Raw genomic sequence first — 12,577 nt, forward strand, 5'->3', positions numbered from 1 at the left:
ATGTATACTATAAACGAAGACATTCAGAGAACACTTCAACGTCTGCACGCACATATTTTGTTACTGTTTTCAGATTGTAAACTTTTTTTAATCAAATATTTGCCATTTACCCATATTATAACAAGGAAAAAATCCAGTGTTGTCTGCAAACTGTTTCTGCATGTAACACGCATCGTTTAATCATATAGGTCATAGCCAGAGACCTTTTTATTGCAGCATGATTTCATCTTCAAACTATTCCAGTATCCACTTGTGTACAGTAGGTTACCCATTTATAGGTTTCTAATAAAAGAAAATCTTCCTTAAGTGGCTATTACTGGATTTCTCCTTCCAGCCTAGGGATAAGCAGGATCCTGGGCTTTAAAAAGATCTCAGGGGGGCTGAATAAGAAAGTGACAACTGAAGAATGTCATGGCAAAACTTCGATATGTTCTAATTACAGCACCGTTAACGAGAAGAACATTTGTCAGATCAGAGCATTCATCACGTTTGGCATAGACACACTGAAATCATCTATTCCCATAGTCTGAAAATCTCCTCCTCTCTCGTTAGATGCCACAGACGGCAGTGTCTGGCAATACAAGGTAAGTTACACCATCTGGGAATAATTAATCTTTTTTTTTTTTTTTTTTAGTCAAGTACTTCTTTTAGGAATTTGCACAGTCTGTTGCTAAAGAAAATTATGTATTTATTTTCTTTTTAAAAATGAACCGAAATACAACTTTAGGAAATATCTGTTCATTACATTGAGATACATAGTTTGAGACTGACTTATTTCCAACGTGTTCCTTCACAGAGAGTTACAGTCACATGCACCTTATATGTTTTCTACATTCTCCACCATATTACACCTCATCACGATATTTATAATAAACAGGCTAACCTGTAAATTCTTTCGACATTGACATTTAGTATGAACATCTGCAACGTATAAGAAACCCTGAATAGTAATTTGATTGCACCGAGACAGATGTAGGCTGGTAAAATAATAAGGCACAGTGCTATGTATAGGGAACACGGGTTATTCTTTTAGCACCGCAGACTTACTGACCCAGCCCGTCTGCGAGAATGGCGTTTGAAGTCTCTGCACCCCCGGAGTACAGGGACAATGTTCACCTATCCACGACTGCTCTGATGACCCACGGATTTTACGCGTTACATGGGAGTTAAAAACCAGTCAGGTATCAGTGGAGTTTTAGAACACACAAAGGCTCTTTTATGGGAAGTATGAAGTGGATCCATTTCCCCAAACCCTTACCAAATTAATACAAATTTTAAAAAAATAATCAAGTGGTGTCGGTGATAAGCACTAAGTACAAAAACACAAAGTCCAATTTTCAAAACTGCCAGGTACCCACAGCCCCGAGCGCTCAACACGTGCAAAAGCTCCAGGGTTTTTCATTAAAGTCTTTCAGCACAGTTTGTTTCCAATCTCAGCTGGGTGCTGCAGAGAAGTACCACAGAGCTTCCCGTATTATTTTGGCTCTCTACTCCCACAACAGTATTAACCTTTGGCAGGCAGGGGATTTGTATCAATCATTTCAGCAGAGATCTCTGGGTGCAGAATCAGCCTTTTGCTTCTATGGCTAGGATTAGTAAGACATTGCTGAGATCATCATGTATATGTTTCACAGCCAAAACAGCTATTAGTATTTAAAAAAAAAAGGGGGAAAAAAAAAAAAAGCTGTAGTCTGCAGTGAATTTCCCTTTAGAAAGGACCCTAGGTTTGTTTCGGAGGTAGTTTTAAAGAGGATGACCATTGCTAAGAACCTCTACCGATAAATTAGTGCTCAAAAAGTTTTCAACTGCATGGAAGTCCTAACGGCTCCCAACGGTTGTAAACAATTGCAGATTGAGCAACACACTCACTCTTCCACAAAAGTCACCCTAAACTTTCCAGTCTGTTTGGAATTCTTAGGTCACCAGACAACTAGAGTTCCTATTCAAGCTGTATGGGAAGGATAAAAAAACTCCAGCGAAGAGAATCTGTTCTACCCAGATCTCCTCTATAATCAGGTCACCGTTGTGAAACGAGCTTCGCCTTCAGCAGTCGGCGTTAGTAAGATCAAACCTGTAAAGAGCTAAACGCAGCCTGGGTGAGCGTCTGCCTGCGGTACCACGTTCCGCAGTGAAGAACGATGTACTTGGTGTCCCACCGAGTTCAGATAAATAAATACGAGTTTCTCCCTGCTACTTGGACAGGCAGATAATATTTCGACCCCGGTGTAGAAGCAATGTGTATCTGTCGGATGTGATGCTCATGCCTTGTCGGTCGTTTATATAAACTATCGCTAAACCAAACAGCTAAAAATGCGGACAATAAACAGAGCGTGTTATTTACAATACACAGACTAACAGTGTAGTAAAACAGGGAACGTTGTAAGGAACATTTTAAAACAAGCTTAAGAGACTTTTATAAATGTGACGTCTGTTTTGTGGTAAACCCAAGTAATTTGTGTTTGTTTTGTCCTAACTTGCTAGAAGAACGTGACTGAAGTTCCAGAGGAACCTCGCTGGTGCTGGCAGAATAACAAACTTGCAAACCAAAGAGCTACCACAAAAATAAAAGCTGTTGTTCTATTCAGGCAAGTTTAGCTTTAGACTACTTCTAACATTCTAACCAGTATCACGATTAATGAAAAAGATGGACTTCTGGCGATTTCAGACCTCCCAAAGCGTGAATTTGGGATGATCTCAGTGAAGACAGCCACTGCGAGCGTGAGCGCCCTTTAGGAACAACAGCATCCAGCGACGCAGCCCGGGGTCCAACCTCCACGCGTGGCTGTGGGCAACTCCTGGGCAAATTCACAGGGAACTCAACAAGCCAAGCGTCTGCGGGGACGGTCCCTCAGGTCCCTCCCAGATAGGAGATTTATTAGCTCACCTGAAGGGCTCTCCCAGTTTGGCAATACTGGGTCACGCTATTCGCTGAAAGCAAACATTTTATAAAGAAAAATGGGGCTGAGTAATTGGAAACAAGACAAAATTAATTCAGCTGTATTCCCTGGCTTATGAAGTCTTTTTCAATACAGTAGAAATCTGAGGCTGCTTCCTTTTCCTTCTCACCGACTATGGCTACATAGACTGGAACACCAAATTAGCAAGACAGTTAACTACGCACTGGATTTTAAAACGTAGTAGTCCCGAGTAAGAAAGAGCCAGTCTTAAACACACACAACTCATAACGGGCACCTTGTGCAGTCAGGTCATGCTGAACACATTTTCTAGATAAAAAGCAATGTTCTTGCCAGCTAATTACTTATCTGCAGTTTTACAGCACCAGCCTTAACTGAGATTACTGTGTGTACACCAGAGGCTGTTACACTAGAAGTTACCTCATAGTAACAAGTTCCCAGATGTCACAGGAGAATGATTATTCTACATTTGGCATTTTACAGGCAAAAATGGTTTAGAACCATAACACTGCTCTGTTTTCCTAAGAGAAGACCTGCTTGTAAAGCTCCTAGCCCACCAACACTCAGTCTTCTGCCAGGCTCCGTACACTACCATCACTTTACAATTTCTATATAAAGTGCTTTCCTGTGCCTCTTTCCTAACAAGCTATTGCTCCTGAAAGGTTCCTTTCTCCTCACTCACCAGGTATATTTTGTAAAAAAATGTATAAGGTAAAGGGCAGAGGAGGAAGGAGAATGTTTCTGGCTTCTGAAAATGTGACACATGTATTAGGGAGTCTACTAAAAATCGATGGTGTCTTCTGCCACTTCCCCCATTCTCCAGTCAAATAAAACTTCATTCAGCTGAGCCAAATAAAAAATACCAGTCATGTATTATTTGAAGTGAACCACGGTCATACCATACACGCTGGTATTACTTGTAGCTGCACGGATAAAGGCTACTCATTTTAGTATTATTACTCAGCTTATTGATTTTACACTTGTAAAACAAAAGAACTCAGAAAAGCTACGTACATGACAACCTCAGTTTAAACAACAGTCCTGGAAAGTTTGTAGCTTTGGCTCTGTCTTTTTGACTTTTTCTACAGGCTTCCACCCAGCATTTCAGCAGCGCTGTAATTAAACGGAGCAGACGAGTAAACACGGCCCCATCTTCTCAGAGGGCCTCGTACTGAACACATAGTCACCCTGTCTTAAAATTCACCCTGACAATTCCTCTGTCTGTATACTGAGAGTCTCCTTGTTTTAACATTAAAATCCTGCTACAGAGAAACTCATTAAATCTAAAAATCTTCTGTTCATAAAAGCTCTAAATTGTATTTAAAATTGTGTTCAGGCACCTGGCAAGAGATCAGAGGTTTTTGTAAATGGACTCGGGCCATGTGGCTGCAAGAAGCAACAACCCAAAGGAGCTGTGCTGTTGTCATTACAGGTCACACCACCTTTTCATGTTCTTGGAAGATAAAGGAATAGGAAATACAAACTCATATATCTCAAGAACGAGAAAACATAGGCATCTCTCTCTCACAGACCTGAAGGAATTTGATTAGAAATAAAGCAATTCTTCCCATAACTTTTGATTTGGATCCACCAAGTTTTTGCACATCATGTCCCTCCTGATATTTCACAGATTATGCTTAGGTTTCAGATCGTGCTTCCAATTATTAGGCGTGCCCCACACACACACATTTTCTAGTTAAAGTCCTGGGCCTTACAAACTTTCACTTGTCTGATAGGAGTGGCACGTTTGCTTTTTATTATAAGAGCTCCATGTAATTCAATGGAATTCACTCTACACCAAAAAAAAGTTTTTAAAATAACATGTACATAAACAGCTCTAAGTTCAACATTTTTGTTTTGGGAACAACACAGGAAAAACAAACAAACACACGCACACCTGGCAGAACTGATGACTTCAATTTGAGCTCCAAGGAAACGTATAATTGACTCATTAGCCCTGAACAAACTGGCCCATACTTGTGATGGACCAGTCCTGATCTTGACTTCCCCTACCAGCTTTCCATAGACTTTTAAGGGGAATAGCAACTGTAGAGAAGTTAGTAGTTTTATTTAGATATATCCTGTGTTTCATGGCATTTTTATGCTCCTTTGGAAAAAAATTATTCAGATAATAAAATTTCAACACCAAATTCCTTTGCTGTCTACATCCCATGGTTTTTTTAAAAAATCTCAGTCAGAATAGGTAAGGGAAAAGTAACGCAGAGAAATAAAAGTCTTCAAACATAAGTTAGCAATTTGCAAGTAAGTAAGTTCCTAATGCATTACGTTAACACATTTGTGCTTTTGACAATAGATGTAAAAACTCTCCCCAGAATAAAAAGAGTTCAGTTGGAGATTAACTGAAAATAGCTATTTTAAATCCATTTCCCTTGCTGTCTTAAGCAAAAGAATCTGTTAAACCGTCCTGATAAGAAATAGTTTGATTTCTAAACCAGCATTATTAAATAGCACGTCTGCCAAACTGTCATTGTACTCAACAGCTGAGCTGACGTAGCCAGTAATGTAATATGCACCATATTGTGAGTGAAACAATTGGATAAAAGTTAGCCCTTTAAACGTGTACATTTTGACCGAACTTTTTATATTCAAGATTTAGCCTCTAATAAAAAGTAAATCCATTAAAAACCTCTGCATTTAACTTCCTTACACATTATTAACAAAGAATTAAAATACAAGGTATGTATTCTGGAAATACATAATTCTCTATTAGCTGACCAGTTTGGGTAGCACAGTACATAGAGGTATACTGCCGTTGGAGTCAGATGTTAAATTAGCCCTCAGCTTGTTTGCTACTCCAACTACAGGAGGCAACTTGGAACCTATTCCTGTGAAAGAACTTGTATAGCTAGAAATCCGTTTATTGGAGGTTTTATCAGTGCTGGGTGGTTTAGGTATGCGTTTACAAATCCAAGGGTGCCTTAAAGCTTGACTCGGAGTCATGCGTGCGGAAGGATCCCAGCTGAGACATTCTTTTAAGAACTCTATAAACAAGGGATCGTCGCAGCCTTTCAGTGCTGTCACCCAGTCTTTGTTCCCTGGAGCTCCTCGTATTTTACCCCGGCGCGATCGACTCCCAGTAAGGGTCACTCTTCCATCTGCATGCGTAGTTACAGTGCAGTAGCGAGGATGACCCTTAGAGTTGATGAAGTTCTTGGCTCGCTTGGATTGATCCAAAAGCTTCTGAGGTGGCATTCCAAGAAGTTCCATCATACAAGCCAGTTGGTCTCCCTCATCCTCTCCAGGAAAAAGAGGATATCCAGTCAATAGCTCCACCAGAATACAGCCAAAGCTCCACATGTCTATGGGCATCCCATAGCGACTTCCCAGAATTACCTCTGGCGCCCGATAAAATCGAGACTGAATATATGTGTAGACTCTTTGGTGCTCAAAACAGCTGGACCCAAAATCTATAACCTTGATTCCACTCCTCCCTTGCTGTTTTAGGAGGATATTTTCTGGCTTCAAGTCACAGTGTATGATTTTGTTTCTATAAAGAGCATCCAGACACTGCAGTATAGAGTGAGCAAACTTGCGTACCAGTTGGATACTGAAGCCCTGAAACTTATTTCTTTTAATCAGCTCATACAGGTTCATACTCAAGAGTTCAAAGGTCATACAGATGTGGTTCCGAAAGGTGAAGCTTTCCAGCATGTGAATAACATTCATACTGCCTGTTTTATCCTGCTTCTTCAGATGCTCCAGAATCCGGATTTCTTCTGCCGCTTGGCGATGGAATCTCTTTTCATTGCGAACCATCTTTAAGGCTAAGTGTTGGTGGAGTTTGTGATCGTAGACTTTAGCAACTTGTCCAAAACTGCCCTTGCCAATGATTTTGAGGACTTCATACCGATAAGCAAGATGGTCATGGGGCACATGAATGTAGCTGCCTTGGTCGTCATCATAACCTCCATTGTTGGGACCACCAATAACTCCTTGTCTTTTTTTTGCAGCTGGACCCACAAAGTAAATTTCAGAAAAATTCAGTATCTCTTGCTGTTCATAAGCAGATAACTGATGTTTGTACTGTTTGACAGCTTGCTCTGGAGCTTGGGAAATGGCTTTATGTGCTTTTGAGGAACTACCGCCACCTTTAGAAGTGCTTATGCTCTCTAAACTTTTATCTTTTGTCAAGGAAGGAAGAGATCTTTCTGAACCAGTAATTCCTGCAGACTGAAGAGTGCTACTCCTTCTGTTGCCAGAGTCCTCAAATAATTGCTCCACTTTGACCTGACTTCCAGTCAGAGGGTGATCCTTCATTGCGAGTTTGTTGCTAGAAATCTACAGATGGAAAAACAAAAAAATAAGCTTTACTCTCCCTTTTAAAGCACAGACTAAGAATAAAATCAAAACCACATAAAGCAAAAACATTAACATCACAGGTTTTGCATTTCTGTTAGGAACAAACATAAAATGCTGGACCTACCTAAACTAACTCAAGTTACAAGCATAGTTATAGAAGGGTACACAAAGAGAATGCAACTTACTGAACCAAGCACTTGCACAAATGGAGCGTATTTTTAAGTCCATAAAGGGTAAACCCTGGATAGTCAAACACTCAAACAAGGACACAATACCAATCTCTACTAGTATGCATGTAGTCAGCAAAGGGCCAGGGGAACGGCTATGTTTAGCTTTAAACGTGGGTGCAGCAAACACAACCAATGACAGATGCAACTTGCACCTGTCTGAAACATGCAACATAACATGAATGTGCAGAGAAGTGTCAGGAATATTGCAAAGACAAGTGTGCCAAAGGAAGACAAAGAAATGACAGCAAGTGACATAAGGCTGATATAACCAAGCTGAACAAGGAGCAAAAGGATGATAAAGACAAGATAAACCATACTCTAAAAAAAAAGAAAAAAAAAAGATGATTTTTCTTTGAAGGGGAAAATACCATCGTATCCACAACTCCTTTTAAAATCATCATAGCTGCACAACTATCTTAAGATAGACTTGGAAGCTTTGAATAAAATCTCTCTTACTCCGACTTTGTTGACAGTAGTCTGTAACCACTGCCTCTTACTGCCATATGTTACAATATTTACATCTGAAATGAATGCATAGGTGGTGAGAAAACACTGTGAAATTTTTCAAGCTTGTCGTTTTTACAAATTATTAAATGCTCAACTGCCTGGAGTTCAGCTCCTTACTTGAACAGCAGTTATTCCCCTTTTCTACTCACTGACGCTCCATGCTGACAGACAGCAGAGAGGTGGTGTCTTATCCGGTGCTACACTGAAGAAGCCATGACTAGAGTAGCAACATCTGTTTTCCATTTTGTCCTTTAATCTAAAAATAAAGATTTGAGACCCATGCCAAACCGAATCCCTGAAAACCAAAATAACTACAGGGGAATCAAACAAAAATTATAAATAAACCTGCAGATCCACAGCAATAAAACCAAATTCCTTTTTAGTTACATACAATCCAACATCTCGGCACAGTCAGTAAATAAGGGAAGTGAATGTTCTCGCCAAAAACAACCACATACGTCTCTTTTAAGAGTCCGTTTGTTGGTGCTGCCTTGAAACGTTAGCTCTCGCTCACAAGCGCAAAAAAAAAAAAATGGGCATTTCCTGCAGAAGTCAGTCGTTATCAATGTTGACTAAGGGCCACTGGATATATCCTACTAAGTTCCACTACTCTGAGTCCTATCAACCCAAAAATACAGTGCACTGTACGGGACACGCCTTTCCAGAAAGTCTTAAACAAAAAAACAAAGCCCAACCCTGGTAACTTAGAATAAACGCCTTTTTCTTGGAGCCTGGCTGAACCTCCAAGATAAGAATGACATATTTTCAGAACTGGCTAAAAGACTATTCAGTCCGGCAGACTCAAACAGTAAGTTTACAAATAAACAGTGAACATAAGCACAGAACAAGGTTCGCATTTGTTTATTTTCTAAAGTTTTCCGGGGCGGGGGAGTGGGGAAAGGGGCCTGTCCTTCTACAATAGAAGTCTTATTTTCGCCTTTGCAATCAAAACTTGATATTCCTCCTACATGAGCTTCAATTGTATGCACAACAGAAGCAGCTTTTTATCTTTTTATCACTGTGATTCGGAACAGACACAACTGCACCTCTGCAGGCGACCACCCTGACGCAGAACATTGCCACCACGGCAGTTCCTATCAGCAGGGCTCTGCGGAGCTGCCTTCTCCAGCTGGATGAACAAAGGACGCACCAAGGCTTCAAAACATGCTACTGTATTGCAGAAATGCTACTTATTACATTTCTTTCAACTATTTGATTTCCAAAAAAATGGTGTTAGCAGTCTGAACGTCATCAATTGTAGCAATGTGATAAAGCGTGAAAGCCTTGCAAACAGTGCTACATCTACTTATTCTCCATATTGCAAGAGCAACTCTGCTAATAACGCTGTTTGCAGCAAACATTTCGTACCTTTGAATTCCTAAATAAACAAGGAATCCATGATTCCATTTATCCTGGAACTGTATCTTAATGAAGAAACTACGGCTTTGGATCTCAAACTCAACAGCCATTCAGTAGTAAGGACTAAATTTTCCTTCTTAGAGGACTACCAAAATCATTTGCCGCGTGACGGTCAGACACAAATATACATCAATCTTGAACTCAGAACAGCTCCACTCAAAGTCAGATGACTTCTGGGTAACATCAGCTTGCTTTCAACAGCTTTCTTGTACAAATCACAGGCTGTGCAGGTTTTGTTTTATTGATAAAGTGCTGTTAGCAGCCAAGAAATTAGACTGACGACACAAGTGGCACCCTGTTGAAGATTTTCACATGCTTACAAAACTTCATTTTGATTGAGGAGGAAACAGTTAACCCAGTTCCTACGCAACTGTTTTTGCAAAAGCACATCAGTTATTTTCTGAATACTGAATTAAGCAAACTGAATGAAACCCACGTATTCTCAAAGCAGAGATATTTATGTTCTGTTATAGCTAGGATGAAAAGAATGGACAGCTGCAGACATCAGAAGTCTTCAATTCTCATGTAACATTACATCGTAATACAAAAATCTTGCAAGAAGGAAACCAAATATCACTCTAATTCCACATACTTTCCCATTAAAATTGAGCATCGTGGTTTTCATCCTTGCATGCTTCATCTCAGTTCCTGCTCACAAGACACCACTGAGGTTATATTTTTTTGATGTGTCATCATGGCAAAACTAGGCATTTTATAATCCTTAATCTTGCTTTAAGAAGTTAACAGGTTCAATGGACAAAACACAGATGAAGAGTAAGATACACCAGGGGAACAAAATATTCATAGAGTTATATTTGTATCTAACTGGATAGTTCCATTCTACTGATTTCTGTTCAGTTATGAACAACTGTGGTTACACTACGACTTAAACGCTGCAGTTTAAATGTTCCCATGCCCCTGAAAAAAACCACAACCCACTACTCTTCAAACTCTACTACTCAACAAATCTCTGAGTTTCTTCTGCTGTCCCTCAATATTGCCAGAAAGGGAAAACACAGACCCATGCTACTGAGTTTGCTCAGTGAATGGCCCAGACCACATTAATTGCTAATATCTGTTACAATAAATTCCCACAAGGCGACGATTTTCAAATGCATCTCACTCAGTGAAATGTCTACTTTCACATTTTAGAGAATGGTTTTTTAAGCTCAAGCTCTTTCACTTCTGCCAGAATTCAACAAGAGCCAAAATACATTTAAAAACCATATAAAGGTCAGATCCCCGTACAGCTAAACATGACCACTACTGCTCGATCTCATAACTCCACATCTGCTGAGGAAACGCAGCACTTATGAAGAAGCACATTAAAACCTTCAGTCCATAAAGAGCTATTTTTCCAACAAACAGAGTGGCAGATAACACCAAAGTTTTCAGAGAGAAAAGATACTTTTGTAAGATGTTTGGCAGCCAGGCAAACCCACACTGATCCTTCTGCTGTTCTAAGTACTTATCTCTCGGAATTTTCATGAGGGAAACTAAAATGGAAACGTACAAGAGTTAAAGCAAAGTATGTGTGGATGTACATACTTATCGACATACCAGGTGACACGGCAGAACACTTCAAGCTTTTGTAAAATAACTTTCTTGATTAAAACATGAGCGGAGGATAGTAAGATAGGATTTCTGAGGCTGCCTAGCAAGTTCTACATTGAACACAGCACCACATCTTTTTTGTGCTTAGTAAAAGCAATAATGTTAATAAGCTACTACAAAGCCGCGACATCCCACTTTTTAAATTTATTCTCAATAGGGAGATATCAAACTCCTTGACGGTTCTCACTGCCACACAACACAACGTGAAGACCCAGATGACTTTAAAATACTCACATTAGATCTTCCAAGGGAAGGAAGTCCTGAGGGGCTGTGTTCTTCATTTGTAGACTCTTGGTACCTAATCTGATCTATCCTCATATAGGAGTCGTATAATCCATCTCCAAACCTGGCTGGAAACATCCCACATACAGACCAGTTAGTTACAACAATTCACATTGATGAGACAAACGCTGAAATGTATCTCGCTTAGCACATTTTAGTCTGTAAGATCATCAGTTCTCATTCATTTATTAAATCATCTTTACGATTTAACTATGGCTATATTTTAACACCACAACAGAGTGCAAAGCTCTTGGGAAATTTTAATTTGTGACACTTCTAATTTAGAGTGTCTCTTTTTTTTAATCAACTCTTGCACTGCAAATATATCCTTAAGAAACATTAACCAGCATACTCCCCTTTTTCCCTTAAGCAGGATAATCCCGAACTAGCCTCGTTGAGAGCCACAACAGAAAACGAGCCTACACTTAAATACTTGATAGGACTATCCCTTAAAGTAGGTTATCCTTTAAAAATGATATGTGGGAATTAAAGTTAGCAGATTTGCAGCAAGGGGGTGGTGGCGGGGGGGAAGGTCGTGTCGGTCCGCACCGTAACTGCTGGCAAATACTGTTAAAGAACTTAAAATCGCAACGTTTAACGCAACCGACTCCGCACCGGGGCTCGGCGGTTTTGCGAACAGGAGAAACCAAGGGGGGAGCGGGGCGAGCCGGGCTCCCCGGCCAGTCCCGGCCCGTCACCCCGCGCTCGCCCCCGGGCCCTCCCCGAGGCCGCGGCCCCACTCCCCGCGGGACCCCCCGTGGCTGCCGCCGGGGCGCACCGGGAAGGGCCCAGCGGCCGCCTCAGCCCGCTCCCGCCCGGCCCGGCCCCGCTGCCGCCGCCTCACCTGCGCCGAGGGGTGCCTCCGGCTTCCTGCCCAGCAGCATCGTGGCGGGGGGGGACGGCCCCCATCCCCCGCCGGGCCCCGCGCCGCCGCCGCCTGCCCGCGCTCCCCCGTCCAGCGCTGCCGCGGCGGGCGGCGAGGCTCCGGTCAGGCTGCGGCCGCCCGCCACTGGCTCGGCCGTTGCCACGGGAACGTCCCTCCGCCCGCCCGCCGCCGGGCGGCGCCTGCGCAGTAGCGGCGCGGGGGGGGGGGAGGGTGCGGGGAACGGGGCCTCGCAGCTCGCAGGCCTGGCGGGGCCTGGGAGCGACTGATAAGCGGCAGAGCATCGTCCTCACAAAAAAGTTACATTTTTGAATCCCTGTCTGAAACCTTCGGGTTTCATCACCCGTTCCCCGTCCCTCTCCCCACTCAGTGTGTCCGCCGGTGCCCCCGCCCCAGGAGACCCCTCA

General features: G+C 41.9%; 1 protein-coding gene across 4 annotated transcripts; it reads right to left on the reverse strand.

Moving 5' to 3' along the window:
* Positions 1–673: 673 nt before the first annotated feature.
* Positions 674–12,576, reverse strand: DYRK3 (dual specificity tyrosine phosphorylation regulated kinase 3). Of its 4 annotated transcripts, none has more exons than XM_054803696.1 (3): positions 12,132–12,576; positions 11,240–11,351; positions 674–7,214 (listed from the first exon to the last, which is right to left on the reverse strand). In XM_054803696.1, the coding sequence occupies exons 1-3, from the start codon at positions 12,452–12,454 to the stop codon at positions 5,643–5,645; spliced, it is 2,007 nt and encodes a 668-aa protein (XP_054659671.1). In that variant the 5' UTR covers positions 12,455–12,576; the 3' UTR covers positions 674–5,642. The 4 variants fall into 4 exon arrangements, with proteins under 4 accessions (XP_054659671.1, XP_054659668.1, XP_054659669.1 ...); XM_054803692.1 differs by having other exon boundaries at positions 676–7,214; positions 11,240–11,355; positions 12,132–12,326; XM_054803693.1 differs by lacking the exon at positions 11,240–11,351 and having other exon boundaries at positions 12,132–12,276.
* Between the last annotated feature and the right edge of the window lies 1 nt (position 12,577).

Source organism: Grus americana, chromosome 25 (assembly GCF_028858705.1).
Source record: "Grus americana isolate bGruAme1 chromosome 25, bGruAme1.mat, whole genome shotgun sequence".
In the NCBI taxonomy this organism is placed as follows: Eukaryota; Metazoa; Chordata; class Aves; order Gruiformes; family Gruidae; genus Grus; species Grus americana.